Raw genomic sequence first — 12,569 nt, 5'->3', positions numbered from 1 at the left:
GAAGAGAAATGTACATCACCCCCTCCCACCCTGCAACCTTTCTTCTGGGTGATTTATAGCCTTGACTCAGGATGGTCGGCAGACCCTGCATGCTTCGAGAAGGAAAGGGGTGGTGGGCCCCTTGGCAGCGGCAAATCTCTTCACACCCTGAACCGTGCACAGGCACTGCCGAACAAACATTCACAACACGTGAGGAGTCTTCCCCTCCCCCAGCCCCTTCCCGCCATTTAAAAAGCTGACATCGAGCATCGCTCTACAGCTCAGCATGCGCACGGCACTCTCAACAGGCAAACAGCGAGCAAAAAAAAAAAACCAAGCAGCAAAAGATCAATCTTTTCCACAACAAGCCTAACAAAGAAGAGAAGAACAGTCTTTGCAGTTCTGAAAGGAAGAGAACGATTGAAAGCCCAGTGCAAGCCCCTGCCACCTCTCAGCCGTTGCATTTCATGTGCTGCTGCGTCTTCCTTTGTTAAAGCTCAGTTCCAACTTTCAGCTGAAAGTGCACGATGCACTTAAGACTCTTACACTTCGGTAAAGGATCTAATTAAAGAACAGGCCAGCTCCAGCCTGACTGGCTCTCCAAGAACAGCTTCTGCAAGGAACGGGTGGGGGAACAGTGAAGCAGTCTGGGTGTACCGAGTGCTGCCTCAGGAGCACCGAAATCCACACATCTCGACCTAGTTCTTTCTCAGCTGAAAGCAGGGCAGAGTTCCAAGAGCCATCTTTTCCCCGGACCAAACCTTTCGTTGGCCTGACAAAAAAACATAGCAATGGAAAGGCCTCGCTGCCTAAAAAGATTTCAGTTTTAAATATCGGTGCAAGGGAATCCCCCTCAAATTTACCCCTTGCTAGTACAAAGATCAGTGGTCTTAACGGACCCTGGCCCTTGCGAATAGCATCAGATTAGAGTGGGCGCGGTTAAGAGAGGTTTGACACACCCCAGTGGGAGGTGTCTTAGGTTTAACAAAACTCCTGTGGCCAAATAGGGGGGGAGTCCCGAGGTGCTTTTCTGGGCAGACTTGATGGGCCGTTTGGTCTTCTTCTGCCGACATTTCTATGTTTCTGCTAGGAAGGTGCTGGCTGAAGTGTCCCTATGCGTCTTTCCCCCCCCCCCCCAAAGGAAACGAAGCCAAGAGTTGCCTGGAGAAGAAGTATTCCTGTCTTAGGAAGGTGCCTGGGGCCCCAAGTTTGGGCTTCCCAGGTCTTCAAGGACGGAAGGCAACCTGGGTGGGGGTCCAAAGAGCGAATTTCTGACAGGTTAAGCAGTAACAAGGAAGAGAGGATTAAGTCCCTATTCCTCATCTGTCCAGAGAAAGTGCTCAGAGAAGTCTGAGAGAGAGAAAAAAAAAAGGATTGCTCTTGGTGGAGGTTTCATGAAAAACTGCCCAGCTGGGAAAGATCCTGCAGACTGACAGAGGAATCAGCCACAAGTTCACCTATGAAGAGAGTGGAAGAGAAAAAAAGAGAGATAGGGGTCACAGAGAGAAAGAGGAGAGCTGCATCCAGAGCAGATACCAGGAAAGATCCCAGAGAGGGTTCCCGCCCCAGTGAGCTTACCTGCTCATGAGTGTGCAGCATTTGGAGATTATGTGAGAGACTGAGTTTATTTTTCCTGCTATCCACCTTCACTTGCTGAACTATTTTGGCGCGCTGGATTCAGCACGCTGCTCAGAGTTCACTGCCTCCCATCAAGGACCGGGAAAGGATTTTATTTTTTGAACAGCTCTGGCGGGCAGTGTGGTTTTTGGCTAAGTGGTTTCTGGACAGGTGTGCAGAAAAGCCCCAGAAGCAAGAAAGCCATATGGGCCTTGAAAAAGTGATCTCCCTACCTACCCAGTGAAGGAAGGGCCTGGGTAGTGCCATGAACCTCCCAGATCAGGACAGGGGCTACAAAGTGGATCTCTAGATTTTTATTTGCCAAACGCTACTGCCACTGTGGGCAGTTTTAGTACGAGGGATGCTCAGAAGCCTACCTTTCCCTAGAAACTGGCTCCTAAATCTCTAGCCCCTCTCCAAATATTACTCCTCCTTTTCTTCACTTTAAATATGTATTCTTTCTCCCAAATAAATGACCATTTCTCCCCTCCCCAAGGCAACTTTGACGATAGTTTGGTGCACGTTGTCTCAGAGTTTTACCCTCCCATTTAACCTCGGGCTTCTACCCCCATGTCACCTGTAGGAAAGGCCGTACAGAGGAGCTGCGAGTGGCCGGGGGAGAGGCAGTGAGTCAGACAGAGGCTCTGTCCTGTCCTCGCCGAGGTTTTACTGTCTGTAAGGAATTCAGGTCTGCAGTGGGCCTTCCTGACACAGAGGCAAGAGCTCAGAGGCGACTTATGAACGCACTTGAGAAAATGAGACTGATAGAAGTCTGGCACTTCCACCTGCCTCCTGCAATTCAAAGACAGAAGTGGTTGAGGCAAGGTGGGGCCAAGTTCACCCCCCCCCCCCCAACCAACCATGGAGCTCCACAGAAACTTGGCTAGTGGCATGACATGCTTGCTTGGCAAATCCTAATACTCACAAGAGGGGAGATGCAAGCTTTTGTGGACTCTGCCATTGTGATAACAATCTGCTAAGGAGGTGTTGGATAGGTAAACATGGGTGCCTTTCCTCCCCAGCCACCCACAGCTTCAGTATCCCCATCGCTGCACATTTAGAAATGAAATGCTGAGAGGTTCAGTGGCTTTCAATATTTTGTAAACGTTACAACACATCCTCTCAAGAAGGTCATCTGTGACACGAAAGATGCCACAGACTCGCGCTGCTGCTGTTGGACAACTGCATCAGATGTCCTGTTAGAAAGGATGTGATGTAACCCCAGCCGACAAACCACTCCCAGATAGACAGGACAAGGGATACACAAAGCACACAAGCAGAGAAGCGAGCAGCTCAAAGAAACCGAAGCTACCACATCACACGGCTAGGCAACCAAGAGGACCTGCCTTATACAAAGAGGTGATGTCAGCATTTGTGAGAACAAGATACGAGAAGATAAGCCACAAAAGGCCCATCTGCACATCACTAGTGTGGTTAAACTGGCTCTAACAAAGTCGATAAGATCCATCAACGTCTACACTGCAAGGCCACCAAACCTGGCTCTGGGGCCAGCTTCAAGCTTGGTTTCACGGAAGTCTGTTATAATTAAATCCAGTTCAGTGGTATTGGCACTAAAGGACTGACTCAACTAGTCTGACCTCTCCTCCCCTCCCCCCAGTAGTGATTTAATTCAATTACCCATTTTGAGAGGGTCTCGGTTGCACTGCTCTGGGGACAATTAGTGTGAAGAGGCTCTTGTGGTACTGGAATCCTCTTTGATTTATTTTGTGGGTGTGTGGGTATTATGTGCGTGTGGGTATTGTGTGTTGATGGGAGGTAGAGGATGCACACCATAAATAAGCACAAACATTTAGTATTATCAGCGTGTGTCCTCATTGCTTTTGCAAAAGGTATCATACAGAACTTAACAAGGATACGTATAGCAAAAGGCACAGTCTTTTCTGAACCTAATCGGGGCGTTTCAAATTTTCTGGAGGGGGAATTCTCACAGGCCAGGCTGTGCAACGGTCATCTTGTGAAAAGTAAGAACATAAGGTATGCTATGCTTGGTCAGACCAAAACTCATCAAGCCTAGCAGCCTGTCTCCAACAGTGGCCAATCCAGGTCGCAAGTACCCAGCAGATCACTTAAAGGTGATCTAATTCCTGTTACTCTCAGGGATAGTAATAGCTTTCTTTAGTCTACCTGGCTAACGGGCTGATACAGAAAGAAGCGCAGGAGAGCCGGCGAGCGTCCGCTCTCCCGACGCGCACACAGGCCAGTGTCCTGGGCGCGCGATTCAGTATCGGCCCGCATGCAAATGAGGGCCCGCGGTAAAAGGAGGCGCTAGGGGCACTAGTGCGTCCCTAGTGCCTCCTTTTTGGACAGAAGCGGTGGCTGTCAGCGGGTTTGACAGCAGACGCTTGATTTTACTGGCGTCGGTTCTCAAACCTGCTGACAGCCACAGGTTTGGAAAAAGGATGCCGGCTAAATTGAGCGTCCGTCTTCCAACCCGCGGGCCGATTTCTTTTTTTTTTAATATATTTTTTATTTTTTTTTTATTTTTGGGGCCTCAGACTTAATATCGCTATGATATTAAGTTGGAGGGTGTACAGAAAAGCAGTTTTTTTCTGCTTTTCTGTACACTTACCCGGTGCTGGCCGAAATTAACGCCTGCCTTTCAGGCGATATAGTAAAGTGCGCTCCGGTGGAGCGCACTGTTAGCCTGCGTTTGACCGTGCGTTTTTGATGTGCTAATTTTACCCCTTATACAGTAAGGGGTAATAGCGCGTCGAAAACGCGTGGCCAACCCCCTCCCCCCCCGAAACTAATAGCACCCGCAACATGCAAATGCATGTTGATGGCCCTATTAGTTATTCCCGCGTGATACAGAAAGTAAAATGTGCAGAGAAGCTGCACATTTTACTTTCAGAAATTAATGCCTGTCAAAGGCAAGTGTTAATTTCGGCCAGCACTGGGAAAGTGCACAGAAAAAGAGAAAAAACTGCTTTTCTGTACACCCTCTGACTTAATATCATAGCGATATTAAGTCGGAGGCCCCAAAATTAAAAAAAAAAATTAAAAATTAAAAAAAAAAAAAAAATTAAAAAAAAAAATTATAAACTGCCCACGGCCCGCAGGATGGAAGACGGACGCTCAATTTAGCCCGTGTCTGTTTTCCGAACCCGTGGCTGTCAGTGGGTTTGAGAACCGAGGCCAGTAAAATTGAGCATCGGCTGCCAAACCCGCTGACAGCCGCCGCTTTGGTCAAAAAGGAGGCGCTAGGGATGCGCTAGTGTCCCTAGCGCCTCCTTTTACCGCAGGCCCTCATTTGCATGCGGACAGATACTGATTTGCGCGCCCAGGACACTGGCCTGTGCGCATGTTGGGAGAGCCGGCGCTCGCCGGCTCTCCCGCGCTTCTTTCTGTATCAGCCCGAAATTAGCAGGTGTTAATTTCTGAAAGTAAAATGTGCGGCTTCACTGCACATTTTACTTTCTGTTTCACGCGGGAATAACCAATAGGCCCATCAACATGCATTTGCACGTTGCGGGCGCTATTAGTTTCGGGGGGGGGGGGTTGGCTGCATGTCGAAAACTTGCGGCCAAACGCAGGCTAATAGTGCGCACTTTACTGTATATCAGCCCGTAATTATAAGATATGGACTTTTCCAGAAGGGACTCGTTCAAGCCTATTTTAAACCCCGCTATGCTAGTCGCCTGGATCACATCTTTGGGAAATAGATTCCACAGCTTCACGTGTTTGAGGCCTAGTCATTAAACTGCCCTGCACACCTAATGCCTCTGCTCCAGGCTTCTCAGAATTACTACGTGTGTCGATTCCCAGACCCCAGTGGGCCTTCGGAACACCCGCTTTTGACCCCGCCCCCCCTTGTGAATCCAAGTAGTGCGCTTGCTCTATTCTGCTCTGTTGCAGTGTTACGGAGGTCTTGTGTTTTTGCCATTGCCCATATGTACAAGTTTTATGTGAAGGTAAAGAATTTTAGAATACTTTTGCATGAAAGATGCTCTATAAATTTCTACCATCCTCCACAGCACGGAGCTGCGGCTTCCTACTATAAATCACACAGCTCTCGGCTAACTCTTTCTCACCCCCTTCCTCCAATGCCTGGAAATTAAGGCAGTCTTACAGCGCTCCCTGCGGATACCCTGCTGACATCAACCGTTTGTTAAAGCTGAATCACAAAAAGAGAGAGAGAGAGAGAGAGAAGAAAAAAAGCACAGGAAGCATTCCTTCAATGCCAGAAGCAAAGTGCAATACCTTTTTGATATCGATTTCGGTCAGTAACCGAGTGGCGAGATCACTCCCACCCTCGTCAGGTTTACGCCTACCGCTCAGATAGAGCTGTCAAGAATGGGGTTAGAGAAATCACATCAGCCACAGAGACCAGGAACCAGCAAAAAAAAAAAAAAAAGAAAACAGACAATGATATATGCAACATGTTATAAACATACAAAGAGGAAGCAGCTCTCTGAGGAACTGTGCTGTCCCTCCCAGCACCTGGCAATGTCTTCACGGCACCAAGCCATTTTATTTATGTATTTATTTATTTAAAAGTCATGTATTCCGCAACATCCAAGATGAATATCTCTTCAATACGGACATTCATCCCACCTGGACCCCAGCAGCATCTGCAGTATTGCGCAGGCACCGTGCTGTCTCACGCAGGCAGTGCCTAAGAAGTCAAGGTAGTACTGTGCTGTCTCCCACACATGGTACCCGAGAAATTATGACAACACCGAGCTGTCTCCTACAGGCCGTGTCTGTCCTATTATCAAGATTTTTCTCTTCTTTCTGCAAACTTTACTGAATGTTATACTCCAGCATTCTGCAACAATACCAGTAGACTTTGCATGTGATATACCACAGAATACATTAAACAAGCAAACTGAACCATAAATTTAAAAAAAAATGCACCACTGGAGAAATTACTACTTAACCCGATAATTTCCTTTCCGCTCTAAAGAAGGCAGGCCAATCCACACCAGTGGGCTATGCGCCTCTGCCAGCAGATGGAGACGATGAAAAGCTGACTCGCTGACATCATGGATATATATAGCCCTGCCCTGACATTACCCCGCCAGTATTCTCTAGAATAGCCAAAACTGTGGACAAACTGATTTTACGTGGACATTTATTTATTTATTTAGACATTTTATATACCGTTGTTCCATGTATAGATCACAACTGTGTTCAAAGTGACATTCATCGTTATTCCTCAACAAATGATTGGTTACAGAGGTGGTATTCATAGACAGGCATTAATATTTATCAAGTGAAATTATCGAGCATGATTTAATTGATAAGGTATTTAAGGCCAGAGTATGGAAAATTAAAACAAAATGATAGTTTTCACATCTTAGTCAGAGGGTTGTTTTGAGAATCTTACATTCTCTCGTTTCATTTATTCTTTATGATCTGATTATTATCTTTCGTCCTTCTTGTCTTTGTGGCTCAGTATATTCTGATGTTTTTAAGTTAAGATTATATACAGTTTTGAATAGCCATGTTTTTAGCTCACATTTAAATCTCTTTCTACCTGAATATGACTACTAACAGTCAACCCCTCACGATTCCAACCAAATGGGAACACTGAGCTCAATTAAAAGAATTAACACGCACTAACTGCAGGAGCTGGTTATGGCACTTACCAGTCACTAAATGAACCAACAGAAGTAACACACTTCGCTGCCAGTCCTAAGGGACAAACTAAAAACAAGTAGGCAGCCCAGGGTGTGTTGTGGATTGGCCTGCCTTCTTTAGAGGAAAGGAAATTATCAAGTTAAGTAGTAATTTCTCCTTCCCCTGCACTCAGGCAGGTCAATGCACACTAGTGCGTTGTGCCAAAGCTACTCCTGAACAGGGCTGGAGGATGCCCACAGTCCCGTCAACACCGAATGTGCGAAGGACGTGTCTAAGGACCACCACATTGCCGCTCGGCAAATCTCAACAGGAGACAATAATCTAAGCTCCACCCATGATACCGCCTGAGCCCTAGTGGATTGCGCCCTAACCTGACTAGGCAATGGGACATCTACCATTGGACCCTGTGCCTTGCATTTCCTGAGAGAGACGCAAACCAGCTAAGCCACTAGGCCGGCAGCAAGAAGCAATCTGCAGATTCATTGCCAACGCTTTAAAGGCCTGCTTAAGGATAACCTCAATTCTCCTCATCCTGAGCATCTTTGAGGGCTGTCCCTCCTTCCACTGGAATGGCAGTTCGCTTGGTCACGGCGCGTACCAAGGCGTCCAACTTAGGGAATCACAACTGATCTCTTGCCTTCGGATCCAAGGGATACAAACTGGCTAAAGCGTGCTCCCCTTTAAAATTTGCCTCTGGGGTGCTCCATTCAAGGTCAATCAACTCTTGAATGGGATCCAGGAGAGGAAAGAAACATGAAGCCTTGTGTAAGGTGATCAATTTGGGATCCTTCTTTTGCGAGCCCGCAGCATCACCCCCCCATACACACCTAGCGTCTTCAGGGTGCAAATCAAAAGACTCGCCAACTCCTCTCTGTGATAAAACAGAGCAGAGCCCGAAGCGGCTCCAGATAAGGTGGAATTTCTCCCTCCAAAGGGGAGAAAATCCAAGTCCCCATCAGGGTCATCTGATGTATTAGAATCCACATCCCCCTGAACATTACCATGGACAGCCTGCCTTCAGCGCTTGGCCTGCAGTAGCTGACAAGGTGGGCCCCGAGCACGTGAAACCTTATTGATAGGTTGCTTCGCCCCGGCTGGGCACCCTTGCAGAAACGTCTGCAGACCCTGGAAAAATTCCACCCAGGAAAAGAAGGATGGATCCAAACTGGGGCCCACACAGACCCAAAACCTGACCCTCTTCAAACTCTTCTGTCGGAGATGTCTCTGTCATCGGGAACAAGGGGAGTCATGTCTGCCATGTCGCGTTCCACCCCCCCTCCCCTCCTGAGGGTATGGTCCAACATCGGCAAAATCCGTGATGGCCAAACCACCTTGCACCTCCAAGCATCGCTGACACAGGTTTTTAAAGAAAGTGAAGCTAAATTGACCTATTATATGGCAAGCCTCACAGATTAGCTAGGAGCTTAGATCATTTTGTAACCCACGCCACAGTCTTCCTGCAGTGGACTCTAGACGACATCTTACGTGCTACCAACAATATCCGGTAGTACACGTGCAAATCCGTGCCCACAAACCAGACTGCAGTCGTACACACACGTACACATACGTACACACACACGTACACATACGTACACCCACACACACACAAGGACTCCATGAGTACTTATGTGCACAAATATAGGCTGCGGCCTTGCGTGCACATGCACGCTTACATCAGTGCCCCACCACACAGCGAGAATGCATCCAACATGTCTGCTCGCGGGAAAATTTGCTTCTGCGGCCTATCACGCAACTATCAGAACCGAGCCTGAGGAGTGGGGCCTAGCCAAAGGCTGTTCAACCCGCTGAGCCCGAGCCAGCTCCACTCTACATTACCTCCCCAGAGAAGTGAGAGGGAAGAGGGGTAAGAGACACTTAAGAGAAGGGAAAAAAAAAAATTACTGGGTTTTTACCTGAGCTCAGCCTTTCCCTGGCTGAGAGCATGATCGGGTCACTGGCTACGAGGGAGAGGGGACAAGCCTTCACCCCTGAGCACTCCCTCGTCTTCAAACCGCTTCTTTTTTTTTCTAAGTCTAGGCCAGTTAGGCTCCCAGACTTAAAATGCTCAACTGAGAAAAGAACAAAACTGAACTCAAGCGGTGCTCCAAAATCTTTTTTTTTTTTTTTACAAGCAATCCCCAGTAGGGAGATGCATGTCAACCATCTGCTGGAGATGGAGAATTCTTGCAGGGTAAGGCTATAAATCCATGATGTCAGCGAGCCAGCTTTACTCCGTCTCCATCTGCTGGCAGAGGTGCATAACCCACTGGTGTGGCTTGGCCTGCCTGAGTGAAGAGGAAATGATCTTTATTGTCCTTTATTTCTTGTTTTCTGTTGGTGCAACTCTCTCCTGTGAAATTTCAGTAAAAATTGCAGATTCTCATTTCATTTTCGGGTCTGGGGAGGGCCATTTCTGTCCACTCCCTGGATCAGAAAACGTTTATTGTTCTCTTTGTTCAGGTGGATACACCTGAAGGAGTAGTGAGAATGAAAAATGATTTAAGAAAGCTTGACAGTAGTTGATGACATTCAACTTCTAATTCCCATCCTAAATTCAATAGAAGACACATACAAAGAAACATCCGCCCTACTTGCCTCAATTAAACATCTCCTAACTTCACTGAAACTCATAATCAACATCAACAAAACTGAAATAATCCTCATGGACAAAAAAACCCAATCCAACTCCACCACCCTTACCTTTACTTGACAATCAAATGAACTCTATTCTCTCTGTCACCCACACCAAAAACCTTGGAATTATTGACAAAGAACTTTCATTCAAGAACCATATATCAAACAAAATCAAAGAGGGATATCACAAACTACTAACCCTAAGACGTTTAAAACCGTTTCTTAACCCTTATGACTTCAGAACTGTATTACAGCTACTCATATTCTCTACCATCGACTACTGCAACTCCCTACTGATTGGAATACCATCTTCCAACCTCAAACCTTTACAGATTTTGCAGAATTCTGCAGCCAGAATTCTGACAGGAACAAAGAGAAATGACCACATAACGCCCATATTGATTTCACTACACTGGCTTCCAATTAAAGCACGAATTGAACAAAAATCCATGACCATCATACAAAAAATACTAAACAATGAACATCAAGGACTAACTGGCTTAAACATAACCCCCCAGAATCCTCAAAGAAACTTACGCTCAAACAACTCAAGACACTTAAATGTCCCCCCCATCAGAGATGCTAACTTGACAACAACCAGAGAAAGAGCTTTTTCCATTGCCTGCCCTAAAATTTGGAACTCCCTCCCAAAAGATCCGAGAACCCAACCTAACCTCAAAACTTTCAAAAAAGACCTAAAAACATGGTTGTTTCACAAAGTCTACATTGACATTCAAACTTCACATCATCCTAATACTCAAAGGAACTTCCAATCAAATCCACAAAATAACTTGTCTCCAACCAGCTCCAAACAAACCCTCCTCACTCAAAAATGATTCTCTTCTGGACTATAAATGATTAATCTTTTGTTTAATATGCATCCTGTTATACCTTTTTTCACAATTGTTAAGAGAATTACAATCTGAATCTTGTAAACCGTTGTGATGGCTTCACCGAATGACGGTATATAAAACTCAACAAACAAATAAACAATAGCAGAGCCTCCAATTTATCTGTACTAGTCCTTAAAGGCAATTTAAAAAATATACACAGGAAAGACAGACATGGGAATCAAAATCCATTATCTTTTAGATCAATAAAATAAGGATTTGAATCACTATGAGTGCTTCTAACATCTTCTGGTCTCAGCCCTAATAAGGTGTTCACAAGCATTATAATACCTGAGATAAAGGCCCTCAGCTTTGCACAAAATCTCAACTCCTCTTAACTGCCTTCCAGATAGACACTGTTTACTGAGTAACTAATTATTTCTGTATCTTGAGCCAAGATCAGGTGCCTGGCAGCATCAGATTTCGGCTTTTGATATCCCTAGACACTGCCAGTGTTGTGTCACCCTTTCCCCCCCAACCCACTCAAGTGGACCTCTGCTACTTCTCTCCCCTTTCCCGCTACCATGTACCTCCAAATTCCATGATTCTTCCCCCCCCCCATCAGTATATATCCAATTCCATACACCCACTCCCCAACATTCTTCTGAGCCCATTGGAGGTATGCCCTCCAATGCCCAGGAAGGGCATTGGAGGTATGCCCTTCCTGGCATACCTCCAATGCCATATTCTCCCCTTTCCTCTTTCCACATAACTCCACAATTCCATTCCCTCCCACTCTGAACCTCCAAATTCATAAGAACATAAGAAATGCCATGCTGGATCAGACAAAGGTCCACTGAGCCCAGCATTTTCCCTCCGACAATGGCCAGTCCGAGTCACAAATACCCAGCAGATCCCAAAAAAGTAGATCTATTTCTTGTTACTCTCTCCCAGGGATAGCAATGGCTTTCTGTAGTCTACCTGGCTAATGGAGAAATTACTTACCTGATAATTTTGTTTTCCTTACTGTAGACAGATGGTCTCAGGATCAGTGGTGTATGCTCCCCTGACAGCAGATGGAGACGGAGCAAGCTGACGTCAGAGTAGATATACTCCTGTAGTGATTCCAGCCTGCCAGTATTCTCTTCAAAAGCAACTGTGGACAGACTAACAAAAAACTGTATTCAACCAGCAAGAAATACTGAACTCAAGTAAGAACTTAGTTATCCCAATCTAGGGACTGGATGAATATTTATCAGTAAGCCCTCGGGACCTGGAGCCCCCAGAGGAGGACTACTGACACAATCATTCGGCAGCCGAGGGCAGGAAGCTCAGTCCATCTGTCAACACTAAGGAAAACGAAATTATCAGGTAAGTCATTTCTCCATTTCCTAGAGTGTAGACAGATGGACTCAGGACCAGTGGGATGTACCAAAGCTACTCCCGAACAGGGTGGGAGACTGCCCAAGGTCCAGTCAACACCACACATGTAAAGGCTGTATCCTCCCAGGCCTGCACATCCAGACAATAAAACCTGGAAAAAGTATGTAAGGATGACCACATCACAGCTCGGCAGATATCGACAGGAGAAAACAATCTAACCTCCGCCTATGACACTGCCTGAGCCCTAATGGAATGAGCCCTAACCGAAGTAGGCAACAGCTTTTCTGCATCCACATAGGCAGCCGTGACCACCTCCTTAATCCTTAATGTTGTCCGTGAATCTGGTTCACCCTGCTTCCTTCCACCATGGAGGACAAACAGGTGATCCGTCTTCTGGAAAGGTTCAGAAACCTCCAAATACCGCACGACAAGTCTCCTTGACAACAAAGGGACACAGGAGGTGATACTCCGACGAGCCCCTGACCTTATCCAGTGACAGCAAGGAAATGGACTGATTCAAAT

General features: G+C 46.4%; 1 protein-coding gene across 4 annotated transcripts in view; it reads right to left on the bottom strand.

The window, feature by feature from the left end:
- Window positions 1-12,569, bottom strand: part of NBEAL2 (neurobeachin like 2) — a 528,491-nt gene that overhangs the window by 218,687 nt on the left and 297,235 nt on the right. For 3 of the 4 annotated variants that reach the window (XM_029588231.1, XM_029588232.1, XM_029588229.1), the window contains exon 10: window positions 5,818-5,901. The exons of the other annotated variant lie outside the window; for it this stretch is intronic. In XM_029588231.1, coding sequence (XP_029444091.1) covers window positions 5,818-5,901 — 84 coding nt within the window. The remainder of the gene's footprint in view (window positions 1-5,817; window positions 5,902-12,569) is intronic. 4 annotated transcript variants of the gene reach the window in all.

Source organism: Rhinatrema bivittatum, chromosome 2 (assembly GCF_901001135.1).
Source record: "Rhinatrema bivittatum chromosome 2, aRhiBiv1.1, whole genome shotgun sequence".
Lineage (NCBI taxonomy): Eukaryota > Metazoa > Chordata > Amphibia > Gymnophiona > Rhinatrematidae > Rhinatrema > Rhinatrema bivittatum.
This window is presented reverse-complemented; position numbering and strand designations above follow the sequence as displayed.